The 23,782-nt window shown below is 41.3% G+C and overlaps 1 protein-coding gene across 1 annotated transcript in view; it reads right to left on the bottom strand.

Annotated features, from left to right (window-relative positions):
- The window catches only part of XYLT1 (xylosyltransferase 1), a 90,473-nt gene extending 85,625 nt beyond the window's left edge, over positions 1–4,848 (bottom strand). Inside the window, exons 1-2 of the mRNA XM_010163118.2 lie at positions 4,777–4,848; positions 4,105–4,639 (exon numbers count right to left, since the gene is read on the bottom strand). Of these exons, the coding sequence (XP_010161420.2) occupies positions 4,105–4,639; positions 4,777–4,848 (607 nt within the window). The remainder of the gene's footprint in view (positions 1–4,104; positions 4,640–4,776) is intronic.
- Positions 4,849–23,782: the final 18,934 nt, after the last annotated feature.

Here is a 23,782-nt window from a genome sequence, read left to right as displayed (position 1 = left end):
TTTCCCCCTCTTACCTTCACTGACTGCATTTCCTCTCAAAACACACTTCTACAAACTCCCTTCTGAGTGAAGGGTGACTTGCAAGCTGCCTGTTGCCCTGACATCAGAAATTACTTTGGATAAGGCTGCCCCTCAAGCCTTTGACACCAATCCTCTGTTCTGTAGCATCTGTGCCCTGTTTTCAGGACCAGCTTGTTGGGAAATGCTCTGCAAATCAAGTAACTGGTAAAGTTGCCACGTCCTGTTTTGCTGCTTCAGCAGTGTTGTCACTCTGCAACGTCCTTAGAGGGACTGCAGCCCATGTCCTCTAGTTCTCATGGAAATAACGCCTGCACATCAAACAGGTAGTAAACATGATGCTCTTGGTTTTAACAATCTTTTCTTTTGTTCACTGATGATAGTTACATACGATTTCCTTTGCCTGATGCCTTTGGAAACAGTAACATATTTAAAAGAAAAAAAAAACACGCCAGCTTGTAAGATCCTGTTCCTGTTGATAACCACTCAAGTGAACAAATCACTTAACATTTATGACAATCCAGCTGGATGGACTCATGTCCATGATTGATAGCTACACTTAGCAACTTCGTGGTTTTCATCAGCTGAGACAGGATCCAAGGGGATTAAATGCTGGGTGACATCTCAATGAAAACCACAGCACTGGAAACACGTTTATATGTTGGGCTAATGGATGAATGTGCTGCTCCAGTGCATAAATATTTATACTTCACAGCTCTGCTGAAAACAGACAGGAAACCTTTTTTCAAACCAAACTGAAGGGAATAGCACTCACATGCTGAATACACAGACTCAGTCCCCGGATGTCTGAATTTTGCTGACCAACAGCCTATAACTTTTTTGATGCATAAAGTGGCAAGACCTCTACCCAGACCTCCCCCTACCAGCGATCCTAACAATGGGGTGTCATATCCCCAACAGCTAATGGTCAGTGCTTCACAAACATCTCCTAACCAAGTTCAGCTCCTCTAAAGGACCTCTGGAATTGATGAAGACACTTTTGATGAGAGGTGGAGCCAGTCTGCGAGTGAACAGCAGCAGTATTTATGTTCTGCAGCGGGGAGGAGAGATCGGAGACCACAACATACTTTAACTCAGGCAATGAATGTATCTATAACAGGGCTGTAACATTTAAGGAACATGCCAAGTTATACACATATAAGTGTTTCTGGTAGGCACAAGCACCTTCAGCTTTGGCGTTTCTACATGTCTTTCTTGGGACTCCTGTATTCAGACATTTGAGAAGTGCCTTCAAAGTCTGCATCTCCTCCATAGGTCTGATGTCCCAGTCTGCTTGTGCATTGGCACCTCCTGCGTAAGTAATTTATTTCCCATTCAATACGCTGCTGTTTTATCAATTCCTCACAGCAAAGCTCACAAATCTGCTCTAGAGCAACCCTGTAAGTAACACAGGATTCCAGATTTTCTGCCAAGGATATCTGGCCGTTGAAGCAGTTAACTTCAGCTTTCAGCATGGACAGGAGGAAATAACCTTGAGGCAAAGAAAAGTCAACATTTTCCACAAGGATCCATCTGGCTAAGTTAAGAGATCCCTCAATTATTATTTTTAAACAAGCAACACTGCCTAAAATAAAAATCTAAATGAAACTCTAGCACTGCAAACCTAAAACCTGTAGCCACAGTATTTTTACACTTAATTTTTTAATGCAGTATATAGCCATACCTCTTGAGTTGTTACTAAATTCACGTGTACTTTACAGTAAAACTGTATTTGGACAACGTATCCATTTATCTAGTCATGTTTGCAGCTCCCAGTTTTCCTGGATATTTTACTATGTCTTATTACAAAGGAAACATTTATACCAGTGTGCAACATACATACATGCTGAAAGGCTTCAAGTGTCAAAGGTGACACTGTTCTTGGTTCTAAGATCATGATATTATCCTGACTGCAGTACATACGAGATAAATTCTGTATTGAAAAAAAAAAAAAAAGCAATAAATATTCCTTGAGAAGCCTGTTTTTAAGAATGGCAGTTGTTTAAAACTTCTGGAAAGCCACCCTGTATCCCTGGGAAACCGACATCCCCAGGCAGGGGACAGAATCATAGCTGTGTGTAAAACTGCACACAGCTGCAGTGTGCACCCACACTAATGACCACACATCTTCCAGCAATCTCCAGGAGATCACTTACGTATTTGTACACATGATGCACTTACCCTACACAAGGTATACAGCATTGCTGACATTACTAATTTTGTCCTTGATCCCAAAAAGCGTAGTACAGTGTCTGCAAGGTGCTGACCTCCATCAGCTTTCCCACAGAACAGAGCTGACTCTCCTGTCTTTAGAGAAGAGGGAAGGATACCAAAGACATGCTTACCACACTGGATTCCACCACTGGCACCCCAAGGGCATCTCAGGGGCACCTGGGGGTACTCAGTGATGCTCAGTCTGTCACCTTTGTCTGGTTTTGCACAATTCTTACCCCTCTACTGTTCTTTTACCTTTCCTTCAACTTTTCCTGCCTTTGTTGTCCCTCCCCCTGCTTCCCACTGAACAACAAGTCTTTTCTGCCTGCTCCATTAAATCTTTATCTGCAATGTTTGCCCACACAGCATAATGATTTTGAGTATTACCATGATAGGAAAGGGAGAAAAAACACCAGAAGAGACATGGTAAAAAACAAAACAAATAGTCACAGATGCACTGGGGTGGGAAATGGGGTGCTCACATAGTTCATCCTGGTAACATGCATCATCTAAATTAAAAGCCTAAGCTTCCTACTACAGAGATGCTCTTGTTTGGAAACATACTCTGCAGCACTTCCTTTTTTCCATCATCTGTACAGAGAGTTTAGCCTCCTAATTTAGGCAATAGCAACATGGATTCTCCTCCTTCCCACAATGAAACCATCCCGTAGTAACCACTGCTTTGTGATGGTGCAATAAACAAGTAAGCCATGGGGGTTAGAGGATGTAACTAAATATTTCTAAAGAAAGAAACTAAACATCCCCTTATCCCCATAGCTCATCATGTTCACTGTACCATCCGAAAGCAAGACCTATTCTCTTGTTTGTTAAAGTCCCTCTGCACCTTCAGCTCAGACAAAGACATTGGCATATCCCCACATGCACGGGCTGAAGTGCCAATTACAGGATGGGGACTTTGGACTGCTGTATAAACAAGTGTTGCTGCGGATAACGCTGCTCCTTGATCAATATCTACTTTAATCAACTGATCAATGCTTTTTTTTAAAACAAACAAACAAACAAACAAACAAACAAAAAACCAACCAAAACCGGTGTTTAACTGTATGAGAACCTTACAGCTAAATGAATGGTGGCACATGAAACACTCTTCTTCCAAAGTAGGAAAAGGTCAGCTCACACATGCAAACAGACAGCAAGCTGAGAGATACCTCATGTATCTGACTGCATGGAGAAACCAAAAGCAACAAATCAAAGCTTGGCTTAGGCTAGCAGAGGTAACTGACTGTCTACAACAGTGATTCTGGAAAATTACTTTCGCTGATTGAAGAATATTAAAAATAGAAGTGAACCACAAAATTGGATTTTTTCCCCATGTTTTTGGAATTTTTTTTAAACTATACTTCTGATAATTATCTGGGTTATCAAAATGCTTAGCAGTCCTGGTTATTAGCTAGGACTTCACTGTGCCAGTAAAATGGCCATATGGCCATAACAGCAATGCCACTCATTTATTGGAAAAGCGTATGGCACCAAAATTCACTATGGCTGTTCTCTGATCCCCAAAAAGCATGCAACTCCTCTACAGAATAACAAGACTTTGACTACACTTTTCTCTGTCTGTAGATTAAAAACTAAAAGAAACAGGAGTAGCAGTTGAATATATAGATCACATAGAGCAATAAAAATCTGGTGGAAGTAAAGTGGAAAGAAATTTTGTAGGAATCTAACAAGGATCTTGTGACATCCATACTCCTTGTTTAAAACATCCTCAAACCCTCCCTCTTTTCACAGACAAAATACACTATACGTTCCTGCAATAAAGCCTTATTTTGTCATCAGTAGGCCACTTCAATTATATAGAATCTTTCCCCCAATATAGTGTTATTTCTCCTTCACAATCTACCCACTTACCCTCCAGTGTACAGAAACGTGTCACCTGCTCCGGCATCAGCTTTCCATGCTTGTGCTGACAGTACACGTCTGCGATCTCCTGCCGACACTGCTTAGATTTAGACCGGGACATGGCTGAGATGGCCTCTTTGCCTGTTACCTCACACTTTGGTGGTTGGTCGTATCTCAGTTCCGGTGAGCTGTTTCCAGTTTTTTTTAAATGATGCTGTCTGGGAGACCTGTGAATCTCCTTCAAATCGTTGTTGTTGCTGCTGCTGCTGCTGTTTTTTCCGGGGTGATCACTGAATTGCACCACCTCATTGGAGTTTTTCCCCAGCAGCAAGTTCTCCTTCATCTTCTCCTCTTCCAGTTTCTTTCTCAAGTGCTCCTTTTGCTTGCTAAGGGGTTTTTTCACCAGCTCAGACTGATGTTTTTGCCTCTGAGTCCTGGGAGCAAAGTTACTGTTATCAATATTTTCAAAGTCCTTGGGGACTGAATTCTCGTTATTGCTGTCTGTTCGTGTTTTCTCTTTCGGTCGGTGGGAAAAATAGCCATCCTATAAATGGGAGAAAAATTATACTCATCTTACTAAAAACAGTCATATCTCGTGCATTACAAGCATTTCTTACATGAAAACATAAACTAATTACAATCCAACGTAACGCACAAACCCCTCATGTTAAGGTTCGTTACAAAGACGGAGCTGAGAGCGGCTTCTGAGCTGCCACAGTCTGTGTGGACAACCTTTGCCTGCACATCCTTCATCACCGAGCCAGAGTATGACCCCCATCTCAGATGGAGCAGGAAGGTTTTACACAGGTTTGTGAGCAATTATGAATCACAGACTTCACACCATTAAAAATCAATGGCAAAACCAATACACATTTAAATAGAGTGAGAGCAGGTCCTTCAATGGTTTCATTTAGTCCTTGTGTGAATGACCACAGTGTGGCATCCCAGAAACTGCCCCATTCATCTGCAGAAAGCCCCACATGACTTTATAGCCTGAGCTTTCTTTCAGTGAAGTAACTTTGCTACAAACCAAACCCTTCCTTAACCACCATTTTCCTCTTCTCCACACTGGGTGTGCTTTGATAAATATACAGACCATAATGTTGCAACATTCAAAATATATCATACAAAGGAAAAGGAACAGATCACGTAAAATATTTGTCTGATGCAGAATAACAGTGTGCTTCACGATTTCACCACCACCTCCACCTATTACCACGGGAGCTCATCCTACCCCATCAACAGCAAAGCAAGTTTACAACACTGAAGAGAATTAAAAAAAGGAGAATTATCCCAGCTATCCTAGAGACAGCAGAGAACATGGCAATCTGCTCTAGAAAGGATGTGACAGACTAGAACAAAACCAAGAGACACCTGTGTGTGTCTATGACTATCAAACAGGAACCTGTCTGCTAGGTGGGGTGGGTGAGGTTGAGCTACCTCTGTAGTCAGGAACACACAGAGCTATCTGGAGTTGCAGATATCTGGATGTATAAATGAGAATAACTAAATGAGACACAAAAGGGTTGAGGTAAATCTGTGTGGATTGTGCAATCCATAACCACAGCAGGTCACCCAGGGCGTTCCCTTGTATCTTTCAACTGTTTTGTCCCCCAGTTATACATAGTACACTGTAGTTATATGAAACTTAAACACAAGAAGCATTCAAGATACTATCTATTTTATTGATATACATTTTATATCCCAAACACAGCCTGAGCTATTCTTTATAAGTAGTCCTTAAACTGGTTAAGTATGTGAAATATGAAGAAAACTATGAAAGAGCAAATGCAAACTTTATTGGTTGGGTTTCAACCGCAGCAGTGTGCAGAGAGGTACAGAGACACCACTCCACAGTACTGCAAAGCCCTATTGTTAGTTTTCATTGTTACTACAGTTTAAAGCACTTTTTTCAGTAACTGGATCATTCCACCATGCTGCAGTTTAGGGCCAAAATACTTAACTGTAACAACAGCAGGGAGGGGGGCGGAATGTGTGTGTCAGAATCTGTCTTTATTGAACCCTTTCCAAGGCCTCTAAAGGCGACACTGTGACAGGGCACTTCTGTGTATCTTGGTGACATTGGTGGGACACTGGTCCAGGTTGCCCAGAGAGGTGGTAGAAGCCCCATCCCTGGAAACATCCAAGCTCAGGCTGGATGGGGCTCTGAGCAACCTGATCTAGTTGAAGATGTCCCTGCTCAGGGACCCCCCCTGCAGGGGGGTTGGACTAGGTGACCTTGAAAGGTCCCTTCCAACCCAAACCATGCTATCATTCTGTTCTATAAACATTTCCTCTTTCAGTCTGACTCTTGCTGAATGATTCTTGTCTTTAAACAAAAACAAAAACAAACAAAAAAAAAATTCTAATCTGTACAGCAAATGGCACATCAATAAAGGGGAAAAAGAGAGGAGATGTTCACCATTGTTGGTTTTTCATGGTAACTCTTACTAACCACAACAAAGACCTTGGCCTGAACCAGAGCAACAGGCACACACCCTCCCATGTCCCAAGGAGTGCACAGCCCCATCCGAACCTCTCTGTAGCTTGACAAAACCTGGGGTGCAGGCCCATTCCTGTTTCAAACAGCACCTGACATGATACTTAGGTGATGTTTCAGTCAGGATCTTTGCTCTCCACATTACCACCCCTGTGCCCATGATCGGTTAAGCTGTGCAGCTCCCCTGGGACCACGGGAGGCTGCAGCTCCGGGTGTTTAAGCAGAGCGTTCCCACCTGACTGATGCACGAGGCTTCAGAGAAGGGTAGAGAGCTGTGATGAACCCTCAGGAGAAAAAAAAGCAAAGTAAACTGCAGATTTACTGGTGTTCGGTTCACCTCTTTAAACTGTCTTCCTCCTTCAAGTGCTTTGCCCCCCTCTGGGAAATGCTCTTCCAAGACTACATGTTGGAATTTGAAAAGACAAATGAATTTTAAATGCTCCAAAAGCAGATACAAAACTAAGCTCGGCTGTAACTCTTCCCTGCCCACAGGGACAGCAAACACCAAAAACCTCCCCTCCACAGAGGCCACTTGGTGTCTGCAGAGATGTCTCTTCGGGAGGAGCAAGGACTAAAAATAAAGCACAGTCTGTAGAACAACTGTACCAACCAAGAGCTAGAGATACACACTGAGAAATAAGGATGTGTAACAAATACCACAGTTGGACAGTCAAATTCCAGTCTCATGCGATCCTGCACCTGTTGATGTAAGTGTTAAATTCCAAAAATCCCAGAAATCTCCATCCACCTTTAATCTGCATTTCTCTCTCACAATCACTTTCAGCAAAGCTGAGTGTGACTTTTACGGTGTAATGATTTCAATATAAGATCCATACATGAGAGCAAAACATGTTGCAGTGCAGGGGAAACGAAGCTCAGCACTCTGAGCTCAAAACAGCAGCAGCTGCTGACAATAAATTGTGTTCATTTGTGAATTTCAGGAGTACAAACAAAAGCAGCACATCTGGTTTTCAGCTGGCTACAGGAGGATGGGTTTTACTTGCTCTGCAATATTTAATTTTTACAGTGCTGGATTAATTGCAGACTTTATTTGCCATGGATGTCTAAGACATTCAAGTCAGGACAAAGTCATCCCGGACAAAGATCATCTTGAACCCAGGCATCCCTGGTTCTGACAATGCCATGGGATGTACATCAGCAGGTTTGCTGGTTCAAACATCTTTTTCACCTTTTGTCTAGCTATTTGTTAGTAGCACCTTCTTATTTCTCTGTGCTTGCAAATCACATTAAATACATTTAAAAAGTTGAAGGACCAGGACCAAACTAGAAGCAGAGAGCCTGTAAGTATAGCCTCTATGTGTCCACAGTCAAAGGGGGAAGCAGTATTTTCAAACCAACACCTGACACTGTTATTTTTTGGTTTTGTATAGACTTAATCCCATTCACAGAACACACAAAAAAGTTATTATGGAAAGCACCGTTTTCGCCTTTGCAATAGAGTAATTCTCTTTAGAACAGACACAGATAAGAGGCGGCTCTATCCAAAACCAGCTCATCCAGCAGGATACCCTATAGAAGTTACCCAGTATCACCAGTCTCAAACAGAACACGTGCCACCCAAGAGCCTGTATTTCAACTGTGCTTCTGCTACACTCCTGGCAAAACACTCCTTTCTGGTCATCCTACGCATGCTTCTCCAGCAGCCCTGGAGTGCCCCAGCCTCCCTTTGGGGACTAACAGCGAAAACAGTGTACCCTTCCGCGGGGAATCGTGCCTGTACCTCAGTAATGACCCACTCCTGCTCCCCATGCCAGTGAAAGCCATTCCACTCTTGCAGAGAAGTGCAGGATCAGGTCAAAGTATTTTTTCCTACATTTTAAAAACCAACTCTGTTTACTGCCTTTATAAAGAAACCTTTGGAGGCTTTTCATTGCTTTGTAGCACCGTATTTCAAAACTTAATTGTGACGCTATGGATATCTATCACAGAACACAGGCCTGAGAGAAGAATTTCCAGAAACAGAAATTTTCAGGCATAACTTTATCTGGTCCTCAGAAGATACACGGAGAGGTTAACTGCTGAGTACTCAATGGTAAAAGCCCTGGCAGGGAGAGTTTTAATGACTGTGGGGCCTCTTTTGCATGTGTACATGCTGCAATTCAGCAATAACAAGCAAATACTCCCAAACTGGGAAAGAACAGTCTGTACCCAGGAGTGTGCATGAGATCATTGCCCATTACATACTGATTGCCATTGATGCTAAAAAAAAATATAACATTAATGCAAAAATAACATTTTAAGCTCAGAGCCATTGCATGTAATGAGATAGTTTGAATTCTGCTCCCAATTCTGCTCCTGGTTTTGGAGTTTGGAGAATTAAAACACAGGTTTTAATTCTCAAAAAACCACCTTCAGTGTGTTTTACTGAAATGTTCTTTGGTATATTAGCCACTATATCTACAGTGATTGAGGGCCTGGGGCTCAGATATTCTGAGCTTGATTGAATTCCAAATCCCATCTATCTCAGCAGAGAAAGCCCGGGCTCCTGTAAAGACAGAGGACCTTTGCAATCTACTGAGAAGACCACAAAGTAGATTGATGCTGTCACTTACTACAGACCTAAAAGCAGGTGCTGCTCACTGTACCTAGCACAAATACAGAGAACTCGTAAGAACTTTACAGCCGTCTGTAATGGCGAATGGATTTTAATGACAGCCCGTTAACACTCTCAAAGGCTTTTGCAAGTACAACACACACCCGTTCAGCCAGACCCCAGGGAGTTTCCCTACCTGCAGGCTGCCTCTCTCCACACATTCTTCCACAAACATCTGTGATAGATATTTGCCTCTAAGTTAAGTACGTTCAAGCATAAACACGCTTTTGGGTTTGCACAGTTTAGAAAACCTAGGTCACAAATTCTCATGTAATCTTTTAGATATGGTTTTGTATCCCACATGCTAAAGACAGGAGGTGAAAGACTATGGCTGCAATATTGACGAAGGGAAAACTCCAATAAACCTGCACATTCTCTGTGGAGTATCCCGCTGTAAGACTGGGGTACACTACAAAGCCATTAGGAATCAACTCACATAGTTTCAGACCAACCCTGGTCTGAAGGGGTGTCACCACCAACAGCCAGGATTAGGTGGTATGACTGTTAATTTTTGCAATATGCAAAAAGCCAACACCAGACCAATTTCAAACCTGCTTTCAGAGAGATAATCTAACGTGCATATACATCAGGAGAGACACAAACATGCCTGGTGCGCACCGGACAGGAAGGGCTTGTAGACTTTATGTCACTGAGGGATCCAACTCAGGACACCAAATCCAAGGGGAAGAGCCCACACTGCTCCAGCACCACTCGCTACATGCCTGTGGAATACAGTGCTGCTGGATGGCTCCTTTTGGAGAGGCTTTGTAAGGAAAGTTAAAGAAAACCCTAATCAGTTCACAAAGGCACACAATAGGAGCTTGCATTTATCTGTGAAAGGTGTTCATTGCAATTCCACAGAACATTTCCTCCTGACAATAAGAAAATGCTCCCTTCCTAGGTAAAGTTATTCATTGTATGATTTCTGTATCAAGGAAGACCTATAAATACTACACAGATAGATGGACCACGTGCAATCAAGCTCTGAATGGCAAATGTTCACAGTTCCAGTTTATCTGACACAACTCATTTTCTCCCCAGCATTTGCTGTCTTTTTGTTCTGAGAACATATTCTCACGTTCTTCCCCTGGCAAACCTTGGTACCCTAAAGACAGCAAAACAACCAGAAATACGCATACGCACACACTGAGCAACAGCGAAACACGCAGACCTTCTAAATACAAAGGCTTGGGCGCACTGGCCTTGAGGGACAGGTATAAATCTGTACTATAAAAAAACTAGATATTTTTATTCTCCTGTCACGTAAGAAAATACTTACAAATTACTGATCACATGTGAAAATATGCAATCACTAGGCAGTCACGCAGGAGCATGCTTTGTCTGAGACAAAGCAAGCACCCAGAGCTGGTGTAGACACTTGCCACTTTGCTGGGGTGAGCTCTGCTGCTGCGGCTCCAAACCAGCTCACAGCTCAAGGAGGTGGTGAACAGCTTCAAAATCACGTCAAAGCCTCAAAGAGACCTGGTTAGTTTTTACAGGACCATCTATTTTACCTGTCCTGTGATCAAGAAGAATTTAAACAGCACTATGAGAAGATAATTAAAACAAGTTTCTGTGCAATATTAATTACAACTCAGTGACATATTATTTTGTGACGCTTGTTAATTATCCAATAACGATACCTTCCAATCACCAGAGCAGTCAGAGGATGGTGTCTCTACAAGCAATACTGCTCCTGAATGAAATGGGGGTTTTTTCTGCTCTAACCTTTGCACATTTGAGGGCTGTTTCTTAATTGTAATCAAAACCTTTTCCCCAAGAACTACAAACATTACACTATGGTCTTCAGAACAAGAGTAGAAATTATAAATACTCCTTATGCTCTAGTGGGCTCAAAAATCCAATTTCATCCACTTTTTTTGAAACTGAACACCCATCTCCCTTGGCACACGGCCAAAGAAACTTCTTCAGACCACCCGGTCCCCAGGCAGCTGCTGGCTGCCAAACTAAGGAGCACGGCAAGTTCAGCCCCATAGCTGATTACTGAGGCCGTCATGGGAAGCAGCTTTGCTCCATTCTCCTCCTCTGCAAGAGTTCAAGAAAAAACATCTTTCTCCTTCACTGTAAAGTAAAACTACAGGACATTCACCCAGAATTGTCCAAATGCTCACTTTTTTGCTAGATGCATACAGAAGGATGGTCACCATCAAAATGATAATAATTAAAAAAAAAAAAAAGTCACAGCAAAGAATAACTGAGCCAGGCAAGAGAATGGGTTAGATCCTCCCTCCCTTCCCACTGTCAGACCAAGCGAGCCCATTCCCCAGGACAATTAAGCATGTGGGGCTGACACACTGCTGGCTCTGCAAGGAGCTTCGGGCACCTCACCTGTGTGCTGCAGCCCACTATCATTTGTAGGCTGAGCATCACATCAGGTATCATCTCCTGTGCACAATGGCATGGATTTTAACATCCTTCAGATACTCATTTCAATGGATTAAAAGGCGGACTCTGATACTTGAAAAAGCATGAGTCCTTCAGGATTCAGTGCTAACAAATACTTGCAGGTACTGTTACACTTGCATTTCAAGGCTGCAGGGTAGCAGATGGACCACCACAAAGTGCACAGATCCAGGGGACCCCGCACTGGAACAGCTGCATTGGTAAGTGATTGTTTGGAGGATTATTTTTCCCTTCCTTTCCAAATATGTTACTGTTAATTTTTATTTTTTCTTAACATCAACTTCAGCAGTGTGTTCCAAAACACTAGAAACAATATTGTAAAAATATCATTAATAGAAGTTTCTTGTTTTTTTCTTCTTTGCATACATAACATTTGTACATTAAGAAAAGATGTTCTGGTTTGAAACTGAATGAAAACAGCTTCAAAACTTTGGCTGCTTTCCTCAAAAGAATTTTTCTGTTTCTTGCTAACATGTGATTTACTTTCAGAGTGATTTAGATTAGGGAGTAAAACAATATTGCACTCCCCAAGAGTCCAAACAGATTTTCACATTTGCTCCAGCTTAGCACAGTAACTGTATGAACAGTCATATTGTATTGACAGTAATTTCAAATGTTCATCTGGTTATTAAAAAGTTTGGAATACTGCTAGAGGGAGCTGTGAAAGTACATATCCATAGTATTTCAAAAATTGACAACTTTGTGTTCTGCACATTTAAACCTCTCAGGAAAAGTTGTACTTACATAGGAGGGCTGGAAGATACCACAGACTAGTCAAATTTATTAAACCTGTAAGAGAACTTGATTTATAACCAGTAACTGCCCACATTTTCTTCACATTGTTCCCTTTCAAATGACGCCTGATCTCATTAACAGACCCCAGAACAATGCACACAGCCCTTCTCTTGGCAAAGGTCCCTTCCCAGTCAAATTCATCATCAGTAACATCAACAGGAACTGAGTTCAGGCAGGCTTTTTTTGCCTGCCTATACATACATCTGCACACACACACACTTATATATATACACACACTCACATATATTTTAATCGTTTCTGCCTCTGCTTTGCAGTGCGGTTAGCTCCGCCTCAGTGCGGGCCAGGAAACCCACCCTTGCATGACACAACACACTGCTCCATTCCCAGGTGAACAAACTCTCAAAAGACTGTTCACTTTGAGCAACTGTCCTGGAACATTTGCCAGTGTTATTAAGCCTCCTGGATTCCTTTCAGCTTAACCACATCTTTAAACAGAATTTACCACAAAACTAGGAAAAAGATGAAGGAGCACTGGCCTGACAGTGCAAAACGCAGCTTCTGAGGAAGCTCAGGAAAACCCTGGAGGTTTATTTTCCTACAGCTTCTTCCCATGAGAAGGTGGATCTTATAATTCTTTCAACAAAGAGTTCCAACAAAGACATGAAGAAGCTTACAAAGAAGTCAGCACTTTCTCAAGGAAGAGGCAAGGACTGTTTACATTAATGTCTATTACTTTATGGTCCTTGAACAGGACCCTCAAACAGCATTTGAAAAGTTATGCAGTTCTGTAGAGTAGCAGCAGATACTAACGCCCCACAACTTTTTAACAGGCATAGGGCTACTTGTGCTATTCTCACTCCTTCCAGAGAAGCCTTCACCCAGGGGCTGAGCCTTGGGCTTGCACAATGACATCTTCTGGGGTGTAGGACCAGAGTTGAGCAGGTAAGGTCAACAGTGGTATACCTACATAGGTCTTTTTCCTGATGGTTATTCCAATACTGAAATGAAAATGTGATGTTCTGTGTTTTTAACTGCCACCAAATTGTACTGCTTCATTATTTGAAAAAGGTGCCCCAGAGAGATCATACATAAATAAATAACACAAACTAAGTACATAAGTAAAGCTCAGCCATATGACTCCTCAGAACATGGACACAATAATCACACTGAATACCCATTACCAGCCAACTTGTTAATAAATTCTTTTTTCCTACCTTCCCCTCTCAGTGACCCACCACATAAAAAATAACATAGCTAATCTGAACGGAATTCCTCTGCTTTCATCTCTACTGCTTTCATCCAAAATTCACCCAATATACACTTGATATCTTTCAAAGCAGTAGTAAACACTCAAAATTGCTTGCTGGTGACTTGTTATTAACTAGATTCCAACTAAATTCATCTGGAGGCCTATTCCAACTCCAATCTAAACAATGTCGAACAGCCCAGGGTGAATTGCTGGGACGCACAATAGGATCTCTGGCAGCTATAGAAATTAAACAGAATTAAAATATGGATGATAGAAACCAAATACGCCCTCTCATACAAATGAAAACATCCTTGTAAAATACGGTCAGTTTAGCACAAACGTATTCAGCCTTAATTAGGTAGAAAATCTATTTAGATGAATACAATGCAAAGAATGATAATGAAATTCAGCATTACATTTTGTTACTTGGAGGGAAAAAACAACACAAATAAATGGGAAGTAATTGGAGCTTATTTAATAGTCTCAGACTACCAGCTTGAACAACTATAATCATTAAAGACCCTGCAGTGATCTTCTACTGATAAATGTTGTTAAATCAGAATTACAATATGACAAGCATGAAGAGCAAAGCCTATTAATATGAGCAGCACTAAAAGAAATAGATTCATTCACATCTTTTATCACGTGCCCAGCACCACAAGAAGTCTTTAAACCAAGGACGCAGGAATGAAAGGCCTCCATGTTTCCTCTTGTTTCGGGTGACACCGAAATATGAACACTTCAATATGTGCGCTTCAATCTGTGGCTGCAGATGAGCAACTGTTATCCAGTGCTGGATATGTAGCAACAGAAAGTTTGGTATCATGGGGCTCTAGCATTATTATTCTGTATCTACTAACTGAAAGGAGACAGACAGACCCTTTCATGCAAGTGTAGGGCACTGCTCCTGGACCCTAAGGACTGGGAGGGATGGGCGGACATTTCCAATGCTTGCTCGTAGCACGGACCCAATGAAGCTAGCACCACTTCTTGCTGGTGAGAAACAAACTCTACTTCTACCTTTTCTTTTCTACCCATGGAGGTCAGGTTACTTCTAACCAACTCTTCTCTGCCCTGTCCATTCCCCTGAGAGACAGCAAGGTACAAAGACTGTTTCCTTTATTCTTCTTTCTCCAAGGACTGCCTCAAGGTCACGCTCCTCAAGAGCTGTTCCAGAGCCTCTCCACAACTTTGTGTGCAACTGTCTTGGCCGTCCCTGCTGTGTCAGTAAAGCAGCGACCAGGTGCAGGCAGGTGCATTTCTTACAGCAGCCCTGCGCTGGCCAACAGGGAAATTCTCCCAGAAAAACCACACATGGTTTGCATCCAACAGTCAAATTTTCTGCCCATATAAACTGGCATGATTCCTACAGGTTCATGGATGTGTGCCAGCCAGTGCTAGTAGATGATAAAAATTACCTTTTTCTCTATAAATTGAAAGCTTAGGTGTGGAACTTAATCCTGGAAGGAGTCTTGTCCTCTTAGTCATGGGGCAGACTTCCAGATCCACAATAAAGCAAATTGGGAAAAGAGGTTTTTAGATGCTGGTTTGTATCTTCACAGAAGGTTCTTCTGCAAGAGCAGCAAGTTACATTAATAAAATAAAAATTGTAAACACCAGAAGGTATTACTATGGTCTCTGTCACCTGCCTCCTTAGCTCCCCTGTCAGCAGTTCAGCCTTACTGAAAGCTCAGCCCAGGACCTGGCCTCGGCAAGGGTTGCTTATGTGGTACTGCATCTTCTGTTCTTGCAAATACTTTCATTAAGAGCTCTACAAATGAGCAGTTTTAACAGTGTGATCAAACATAACATAGATTTAGGGTTAAAAGATGTAGCAGAACACAGATTTCCAACACTAAAAAAGATGCACTTTAAGTTCCAAAACTTGTCAATTTATTGGCCCCAGTAAAGATCGTGAAGAATATATGTATTAGTAGAAGCAATCAAAAAGTTTTCCAGGAAGCTGCCCTTCACCCTTACTTGAATGGATATTCTTTTTGCAGACCAAAATATTTTTCTGTACCTCAATAAACATGCTGACTACATCTGAGCCAAACACCAGACTGTAGAGTGCTCTACTTTCTTCAGCCACATAGCAGCCTTTCACTCATGCTGTAAGCACAGTGCTGTCAAAACTGATTTGTAATTACACTGCATTTAACAATGGTCATATTTCCATAATTCCCCACTTACAATTATGTCAGAAACAAGGAATCACTCCACACACAGTCAATGATCATATCCCAGCACATACACATTGTCAACTGACAGAACTAGATCAACAAACAGCACAGCCTAACGCTAACTTAGCTGATCACTGTTCATAGACTATGCCATGCAGAGAACTCAAATCACAATATTCTCCATTGTTTTAACTAACATAATTATGTTGGCACATCACAAAAATATTTCTTTCTAAAGGGCAACCACTGGCCTTGCAACTATGCCAAAGGTTTATTTACAATCAGCAGTTTTTCATGTGATCGAAAATAAACTTTAGCCCACAGACCTTAAGGAAGTGCGCCAGTTACTTCTGAAAGCATGGGGAAATTCAAGTCCTATTATGTTTTTATATTCTTGGTGGACACATAACACAATAACTTCATGCACACAACAAATTTGCAACATGGCTATTCACACTTGACTGACAGTGCCAAATGTCCTTGCAGGGACAAGCTCAAGTATATAATGCTGTACAACAGCAGAACACACCAGCATAAGCAATATTCTCCTCAGGCCCTGGCTCTGAATGCTCTCCAGTCCCTCTTTTGGAGCCTTCCCTAGCTCTTGGGCAAGTTTTAGAGTTTCTACTCAGTCCCCCATCCTATGATCCTGGTCTGTCTTACAGGGTCAAAACTGTCTTCCACATAAGCCCAACAGAGTCCACAGCATTATTGTTGAGATGTACTGAGGCTTAAATGATTTTAATTTTTTTTCATTTCTAGTATTACAGCACATGCTCACTCACACCATCATGTTAATTTGTACTTACATATATCTCTTATTCTAACTCCCCACCTGTGGCATTTACCATTCCTAAATATTCAGTGAACTAAAGTTATGGTTTGGATGCCTAACCATGAATCCCTGCCCCATACAGGCTGTGAACAACTTGCATCCCTCAGTCCTTTGCCCAGAATATTCCCTCTTATTATCCCAGTGACTTACCTGCCACTGAGGAAACCATAAATAAGTACTAACAAAATATTTGATAAAACAGCAACTTTAGGCTGTGTTACAAAGTCATTTGCTTGCTGAAGCATCAGCAGAAGAGTGTGTGCATGCTGTTAGCAGCTCCCACAGAACATGCTCTCTCAGACCTCATGCATGAGGAGTACGTGAAAAACCACACAATTAACTTCAGCAGCACGAACTTGAGCAATCTCTAACTTGCATACCTAAATTTTTTTCAGCCTTTTCTACAATAGTCAGAATTTCCTTTGTTTAAAAAAAAAAATAATAAATACTGCTACAGAGAGAAATAGCAATGAAAACCAGGTCATATCTGTCAAGAAATTCTTGTTTGTATCTTCCTCTTATCTCCCTGTTCTAAAGAAACAAAATAATCTAAATTGAGACTGCAAACTTTAAATTTGGATCTACAAACAAATATTGTGTGAATTTTATCAAATTTACCTGAGATTTTGATAAGTTGTCTTCTACAGCATCAGTGCTGGTCCAAAACAAGCTGTGTGAGAATATAATGCTGCCAATACACAGCAGTGGCATTATTTCCACTTAACTGGAATTAAACAGGTAGCGGGACCTGCAGGATGAAGTTACTACCTTTGGCTTTCTAACCAGTTGCTCTCTGGTCATCTGGATTTTTTTCTTGACACTGCAGCACTCATCAATTCCCAACAAGCACCATGATATGGTGAAAGGTAAAGACACCTTCCAGTCAGCACTGTCTTTACAGTGACAAGCTGTTAGTGACTCCATGCATTCTGCAGTGCTTTCTTTCATGGGGGCTATGGGAAGTTCATCCACAACTTCACCTCTGTTTTTATATCTCAAGCCTAGTGTGCAGGACAGCATTTGGTCTTTTACACACAGAAGAGTTCTCTTTTACAAGCATATTTAATAATCTACAGCAATCTTGGTGTACATGCTACTGCAATACACTTTTTAGAAAGAAACTTTGAGAATTTTCTGATTGCTGGAATGCCCTTTTATTCACAGAGATGGTGCGATGATAGAACATACATCATGCCGTGTATGCCTTCCAAAATGTGTATTTCCCATTACTTATTTTACTATGCAAATCAATTCAAATATCAAAGTGACACCTGTTAAGTATAACGCTATATATTTACCAACATAATAAATAATGCTTCAGCAGAGTAATATTGTCAAGGGTTTGAAATGAAGAAAATCATCTCTAAAATCTTATCTGGGATGCATAAACTGTAAAGGTTAGAGCACTGCCAGAAATCAGCCTAAAGGAACTATTGGTATTACAGACTTGAAGCTAATAGTGTCTAATCCATGGTTTGCATAGATGTGTATATGAACAGCTCTGCAAATGAAGCAATACCAACGAGAGACATACAGACACTGTGGACCTTCTGTGATGGGTGCAGATAAATCACTGTCAGCTTGCAGGCTTTGGCCATTGGGTTGGTGCTTTTTGTATATCCAAGAAAAAAAGACTACTATCCTACTTTGTATGATTACCCACTGCTTCTCAGTGACATAATGATGCTATGAGAGAAGCAGATTCAGCACGTTTCCAGACCTCGGGTCCTTGTGCACATCTGCCAGGCAGCAGATCACTTCCCATGGAAGGAGCCTGTAAAATCCACAGGCACCTCAACACTTTTCTGGAAAAGCCCTTTGTGGTGACAGGTTGCACAGAATTCCCTTTTTGAACTCCAGGAAGTTTAAGGAGAAAAACCATGGGAAAGATGCCAAAACATGGAGTTTTACCAGCCCCCCCACTCTTGCTTCGCTTGCTTCCCTCCCCACCACTCTCCCCAGCCCAGCAGGCAAGCCCCGCTGCACAGAAGGATGCCATAGAAATGTTTACTCAAGAGGTGGTGGCTGGAATACCAATGCAGCCCAGCAATGAACTTAACAGCAAACAGGAAGGAGGAAAAAAAACCCTCTACCACAAAAGAAACAAATAGCCGGAGATGAGCTTTCCCAGCAGGTACCACATTGCCATTCAGAGCGGAGGAATCGGGAGATCAGCACTTGTGATACAGGAGGCTCCTCAAGGAAAACAAGCTCTGGGTTCCTATCACTTATAAAGGCAGGAACACTGTTGTTTTCAGAAGATCTGAAATTGTTGCCCTTTATTATTCTTTATTAGCATCAAATTAAGTTAGCCGAGCAGATCTGAAGAAATCTGATGCAAGGAGAAGCCTGCGGTAAATACCGATGTGGAAGGATGAATTCTGCATGCGATGAAAGCCGAGAATGAGCTGTCATCTTTACTTAGTTTAATTCATGTGCTGTCCTTTATAAGAGCAAAAGTCTTTATCAAGAACAAAATGTTAGGCTCTATGGACCAGATTCTCAGTTTATGCCCAAATAAATTTTACATTCCTCTGAAAGTAAAGACATTGAATGACTGTTAAAATGTACAGGGGCTATTACTGGCTCCTAGGGTTGCCCAAGGAAATTCAAGAAGAGCAGACACGGGAATCTATTAGGCAACATTTCTCTTTGCGTTGAAATCTCTTAAGATGATGGATGTGTTGGAAAAAGCAACAAGATTATTATCATCCTTAACTCAATGCATGATCTGGGCTGCTTCCAGTAAACAAGTGGTTTGTGATAATTTTATAAAAGTGATTAAAATAAGTAGAGAGTCACTTGAATTGTTTTTTCCTTCCCTGTTTATGAATAAATGTGTGCTCATTAGCTAAAAGTCCCCACTGACACAGAATATTGCAGCAGGACAGGAGCAATGGTTGAAAAATCCCCAATTCATCTTATCTGCCACTAATTGTCCATGGAGAGAGGGAATTACAATTACAGTATTACACAACAGCTATAAATACAAATTCCTCTGTCGGTACAGTCAACAAGACTATTCCCACGTGAAACAGGGAACAGTCTTCAGTGCTGGTTTTATAGATCAAGGTGAAATTCTCACAGTCCCCACCCAGAAGTCAATAGAAAGGAGGAAGCTACCCTTTTACTGCTGGCACGTCACATTGTCCCCATACAGATCTGGCATGTTAGAGCATGGTCCCACTCATAAAATACATAAAAGTCTTCACTGATGGGTCAGTGACTGAACTTAGAGCAAATCTGGATCATGAGCTACAATCCACAGCCATCAAAGCTCCAGCAGCCAGCATCAAGACTGGCTGTACGTGCAGAGTGGCCAAGCAGCAGATACAGCCAGATACATGACATCGTCTGCCGGTCTCTCACCTGGACGAACCACACTTCTATAGGTCATCCAGCAATATTATTCAGCCTTTGGTCCCTTCAAAGATGACAACCATGGAACTGTTTTTTAAATCATAAACAGCAACTGCTGTGGTAAAATAGTTTGAGTTTTTTGGGTTTTTTGTTGTTTTTTTTAATTTAAAGCTAGAATATTCCTTATCACAACAAAATTGCATAGGCAGAAAGCGAAGTAATTAATTAAGTATGTGTTTTTAATTGTAGTGAGCAACTGGATTACTTGCAATGTTAAATATCCTATGCAATGCCCGTATTTTAATGCAATCTCCTATAAGGAAGCAAAACTTTTTTACAATATATTTCCAGACATTTTAAAATATGTTTGGTGAACTGGTTAGCACAGAAATTTCTGAAGCTCTAAACATGTCTGTCAAATGGAAATTGCCTCCAAATATGTCCAAAATAGCAGACTTATTAGCAAGGAATCACTAACAAAAGAGGATGATGTTGCATGAGAAACTTGCCAAAGAGCGAGCTTTCTCCTTCCCTTGCCCCTTACACTGTTGCTTTTATTACACAAAAAGACTTTTTCCACAAACCGTGCACCAGTTTCTCTACAGTTACACTCGTGCAAACTGTGTGGAGAGCAGTGCACATAAGTGGGGACTGGGCAAAATGATGGGACTCAAAGAAGCCAATAAAGCAGTAGGAGATGGATCTGTGCTGTGATTAATCTCCCCACTACCTCTCCATTTAGTATCTCAACAAATTTGTATAGGATTCAGTTCACTGAAGAAGGAGGCACCTAAGCTGGAGCACTTCCCAAGAACATGGGAGCACCACAAGAGCAGAGATCTCTCAAAGGCCCCTCACCACAGAACAAGGCTGTATTAACAGGGCAGTAGCTGAAATAAAGTAGTCATAACCAAAGCAGAAAAGTATATTGACTTCCACTGTTCTTCTAGGCATTCCAGGAGGCAGAGCAAGGGAGAATGGTGAAATGAAGAATATCCAACACCAGACAAAAACCACACATGAAATCTGATAAAAATTGAGTCTGACCAAGGAAATGGCATACTCGTAACATACAGGAGTAAAAACACAGCTCCACAGCTCCACAGGCAAGGAAGGGGCAGAGCAAGTGTGGCAACCACAAGGCAACTATCTGACATGAAAAAATTAACTGACAAGTATTGACAGGAAGTTGTTTAACACCAGTCCGCTCGACTGTCAGTCTGACATTCATTAAGTGCAAAAAAAAAAAAAGTCTTTAAGAAGCAGCATTTAATTACTCACAGAATGTTTTAATTGCTATTACAAAGCAGTAGTTTTTAATTAAAGATCATATTAATACAAATATGATCTGATCATAATAATTAGGATTTACTGTAGTGATCTTGTTCACCAACACAGTGCCTTTGTATTTAAAGTAAAATGTCACTAAAAAGCCATGGGAACGTCATCATTAATGTGTGGGTAGTGTAATCTTAATTTCCTCCTGCAGATATTGAGCTGAGAGCAATGATGCAAGATTTTCCAGTATGTAAAACAACTGTCACTTTTAATTATAAAGAATATGAAGCAAAAGGAACACTGAAACAACAATTTCCCAGATTTAGAAAAATCCCATGCCACAGTTTGTCTCGGAGCACTTTATTCAAGGGCTAAATTTTCCCAGGAATTCTGAAAACCAGGTGTAATGTCCATTTATTCAGAGTTCAATTCTGGGTCAGCAAGTAAACCAACAATAGACTATTCAGCCTAACTCTCACGCAAATGATGGTACGACCTCAAGTGTCTGGCAGATTTTATTTATTTATTTAAGAAAAACTGACTGAGGATCAGTGCAACTGCTAGAGGCTAAAGATTTTAGTTCTTGATAATACAAAAAAGGTCAAGTAGATTTAATGGTGAAATGTATAAAAGCAAGAGTAATGTCTGACTCAGAAAAAGGAGTTACGGGGAAAAAATATCTTCAGTAATAATTTAGAGCAAGCAGGTGCAGACTCTCACATCAGCACATATGGATGTGAAGATAGATGGTCAGCTTTCAGAAACATTAAAGGAAGGGCCCAGACCTCCAAGACACTGAGCATTTTATAAAATCAGGCAAGAAGGAAGGAAAATGTAAAGCAAATAGCTTTCTAAAATATAATATATGTAAATGTATATGTAACAAAAGTACATTAATCAGAACATACATGGTATAAACAATGAGAAAGAATGAAGAATCCATAAATATCAAGACTATTCCCTAGAAAACATGGACAGTTTTAAGAAATGAACTCTGGATTAAGTCTATTTAACATTTAGCCCTCAATTGCCTTCAGACTATAATTTCTGACCCAATCTTGAACCTTGCCGTTGGACATCCTTCCTGCCCGATGCTATCTACTGCTGATACAATGCCCTTCGTGTTTATCTTTTAATCTTGTCACATCTCCGGGCTTCTGCTTTGGTGTTCAATAGTTCACCTTTTGTCTCATTGCTGCCTTTACTTGGGTTCCAACCTTTGCAGATCTGCAGACCTGTCAGACAACGAACAAAAGTCTGTTTTCTAAACAGATAAGGGAACATAAAAATAGCCATGGGTCAGGTTCTGCTCATAGTTAAGACAGTGGACAGATACTGTGAAGTGCTGTCAAGATGAGTCAGGCTTCCTCATCTGCTGGCTTGCTGGTGAAAGCAGATGAGATCTCCAAAAGTTGTAACGCACCTTCAGGGAAAGACCAGAACACCAAAGCAAAGGACAACTGCGCTAGTTTCCCACCTCATCCACCCTTACACTATATTCACCTCCATGAAGCTGCTTCTTGCACTGCTGGACCTGCAGAGCTGCATTAATACAAAGGCCTTGGTGCTGGCATGGCTCAGGAGCTCATCAGGACTTAACATCCCTGTCCTGTACAACTGACTGAACAAAGCCACCCAGAGGCACACTGGGATCAAGAAAGCCACCAGTATTTTTCAGTTTTTTGTCAGCAATGAGAGTTGTCAAACGAAACTTCTACATTTCTCCCTAACAACCCCTGAGCTCAAAATCTTACTACTTCTTTCTCAAAGTAACCCAACAAATTTGCATCAACACTTTGCTTTCTTCTTCTCTTGCTGTTCTTTCCAAAGTTCTAGATAAAATAACATTTTCACTATGAGTTCAGCAGTTTAGATCTAAAGGCTTATTAGTCAAACTGCAAGTGATTTAACTATAAATGAAAACATGGAGGATTTGACATTTCTAGTAGTTAAATCCCCAGGACATTGCTGTATTTCCATTGTTGTCAAAGTGCTGGAGCAAGCTTCAAGGTTGCACCATGCAAAGCTGAAATGAGGATGGGAGTTGTGGTTTTGCTCAGGGCTCCTAGGGCTTTCCAAATGCATGGGCCACATGCTGCAGAGCACCTCAGAGACACCCACTGGAAAAATACAGCCCCCACCCAGCAGGCTGTGGGCCATGGGAAGTGAATTTGCAGGCTGTTTTGGTCTGCAGGACACAGCCTCCCCTCAGCTGACACGAAGAGCAGATTTTAACTGATACTGCAGCCACAACCATCATGACCATGACACTGGTATGAAGGTGGGTAGAGGGGTCTAAATCAAATGGAAGTCACCAGAAAGGCTAACAGTGTCCTAAACCAAAGTTAATCAGTAAGTCTTGTATGGCATGGCACAGGAAAGCCAGCTAACTACAGCAACAAAGGATTTCCAGGTCTAGCAGGTATCTGTTACCTCCACGGCAGAAGGATATGGCAATTCACAATATTCAAAGAAATATGTATTTTTT

Source organism: Antrostomus carolinensis, unplaced genomic scaffold (assembly GCF_000700745.2).
Source record: "Antrostomus carolinensis isolate BGI_N321 unplaced genomic scaffold, ASM70074v2 scaffold17762, whole genome shotgun sequence".
NCBI lineage: Eukaryota > Metazoa > Chordata > Aves > Caprimulgiformes > Caprimulgidae > Antrostomus > Antrostomus carolinensis.
This window is presented reverse-complemented; position numbering and strand designations above follow the sequence as displayed.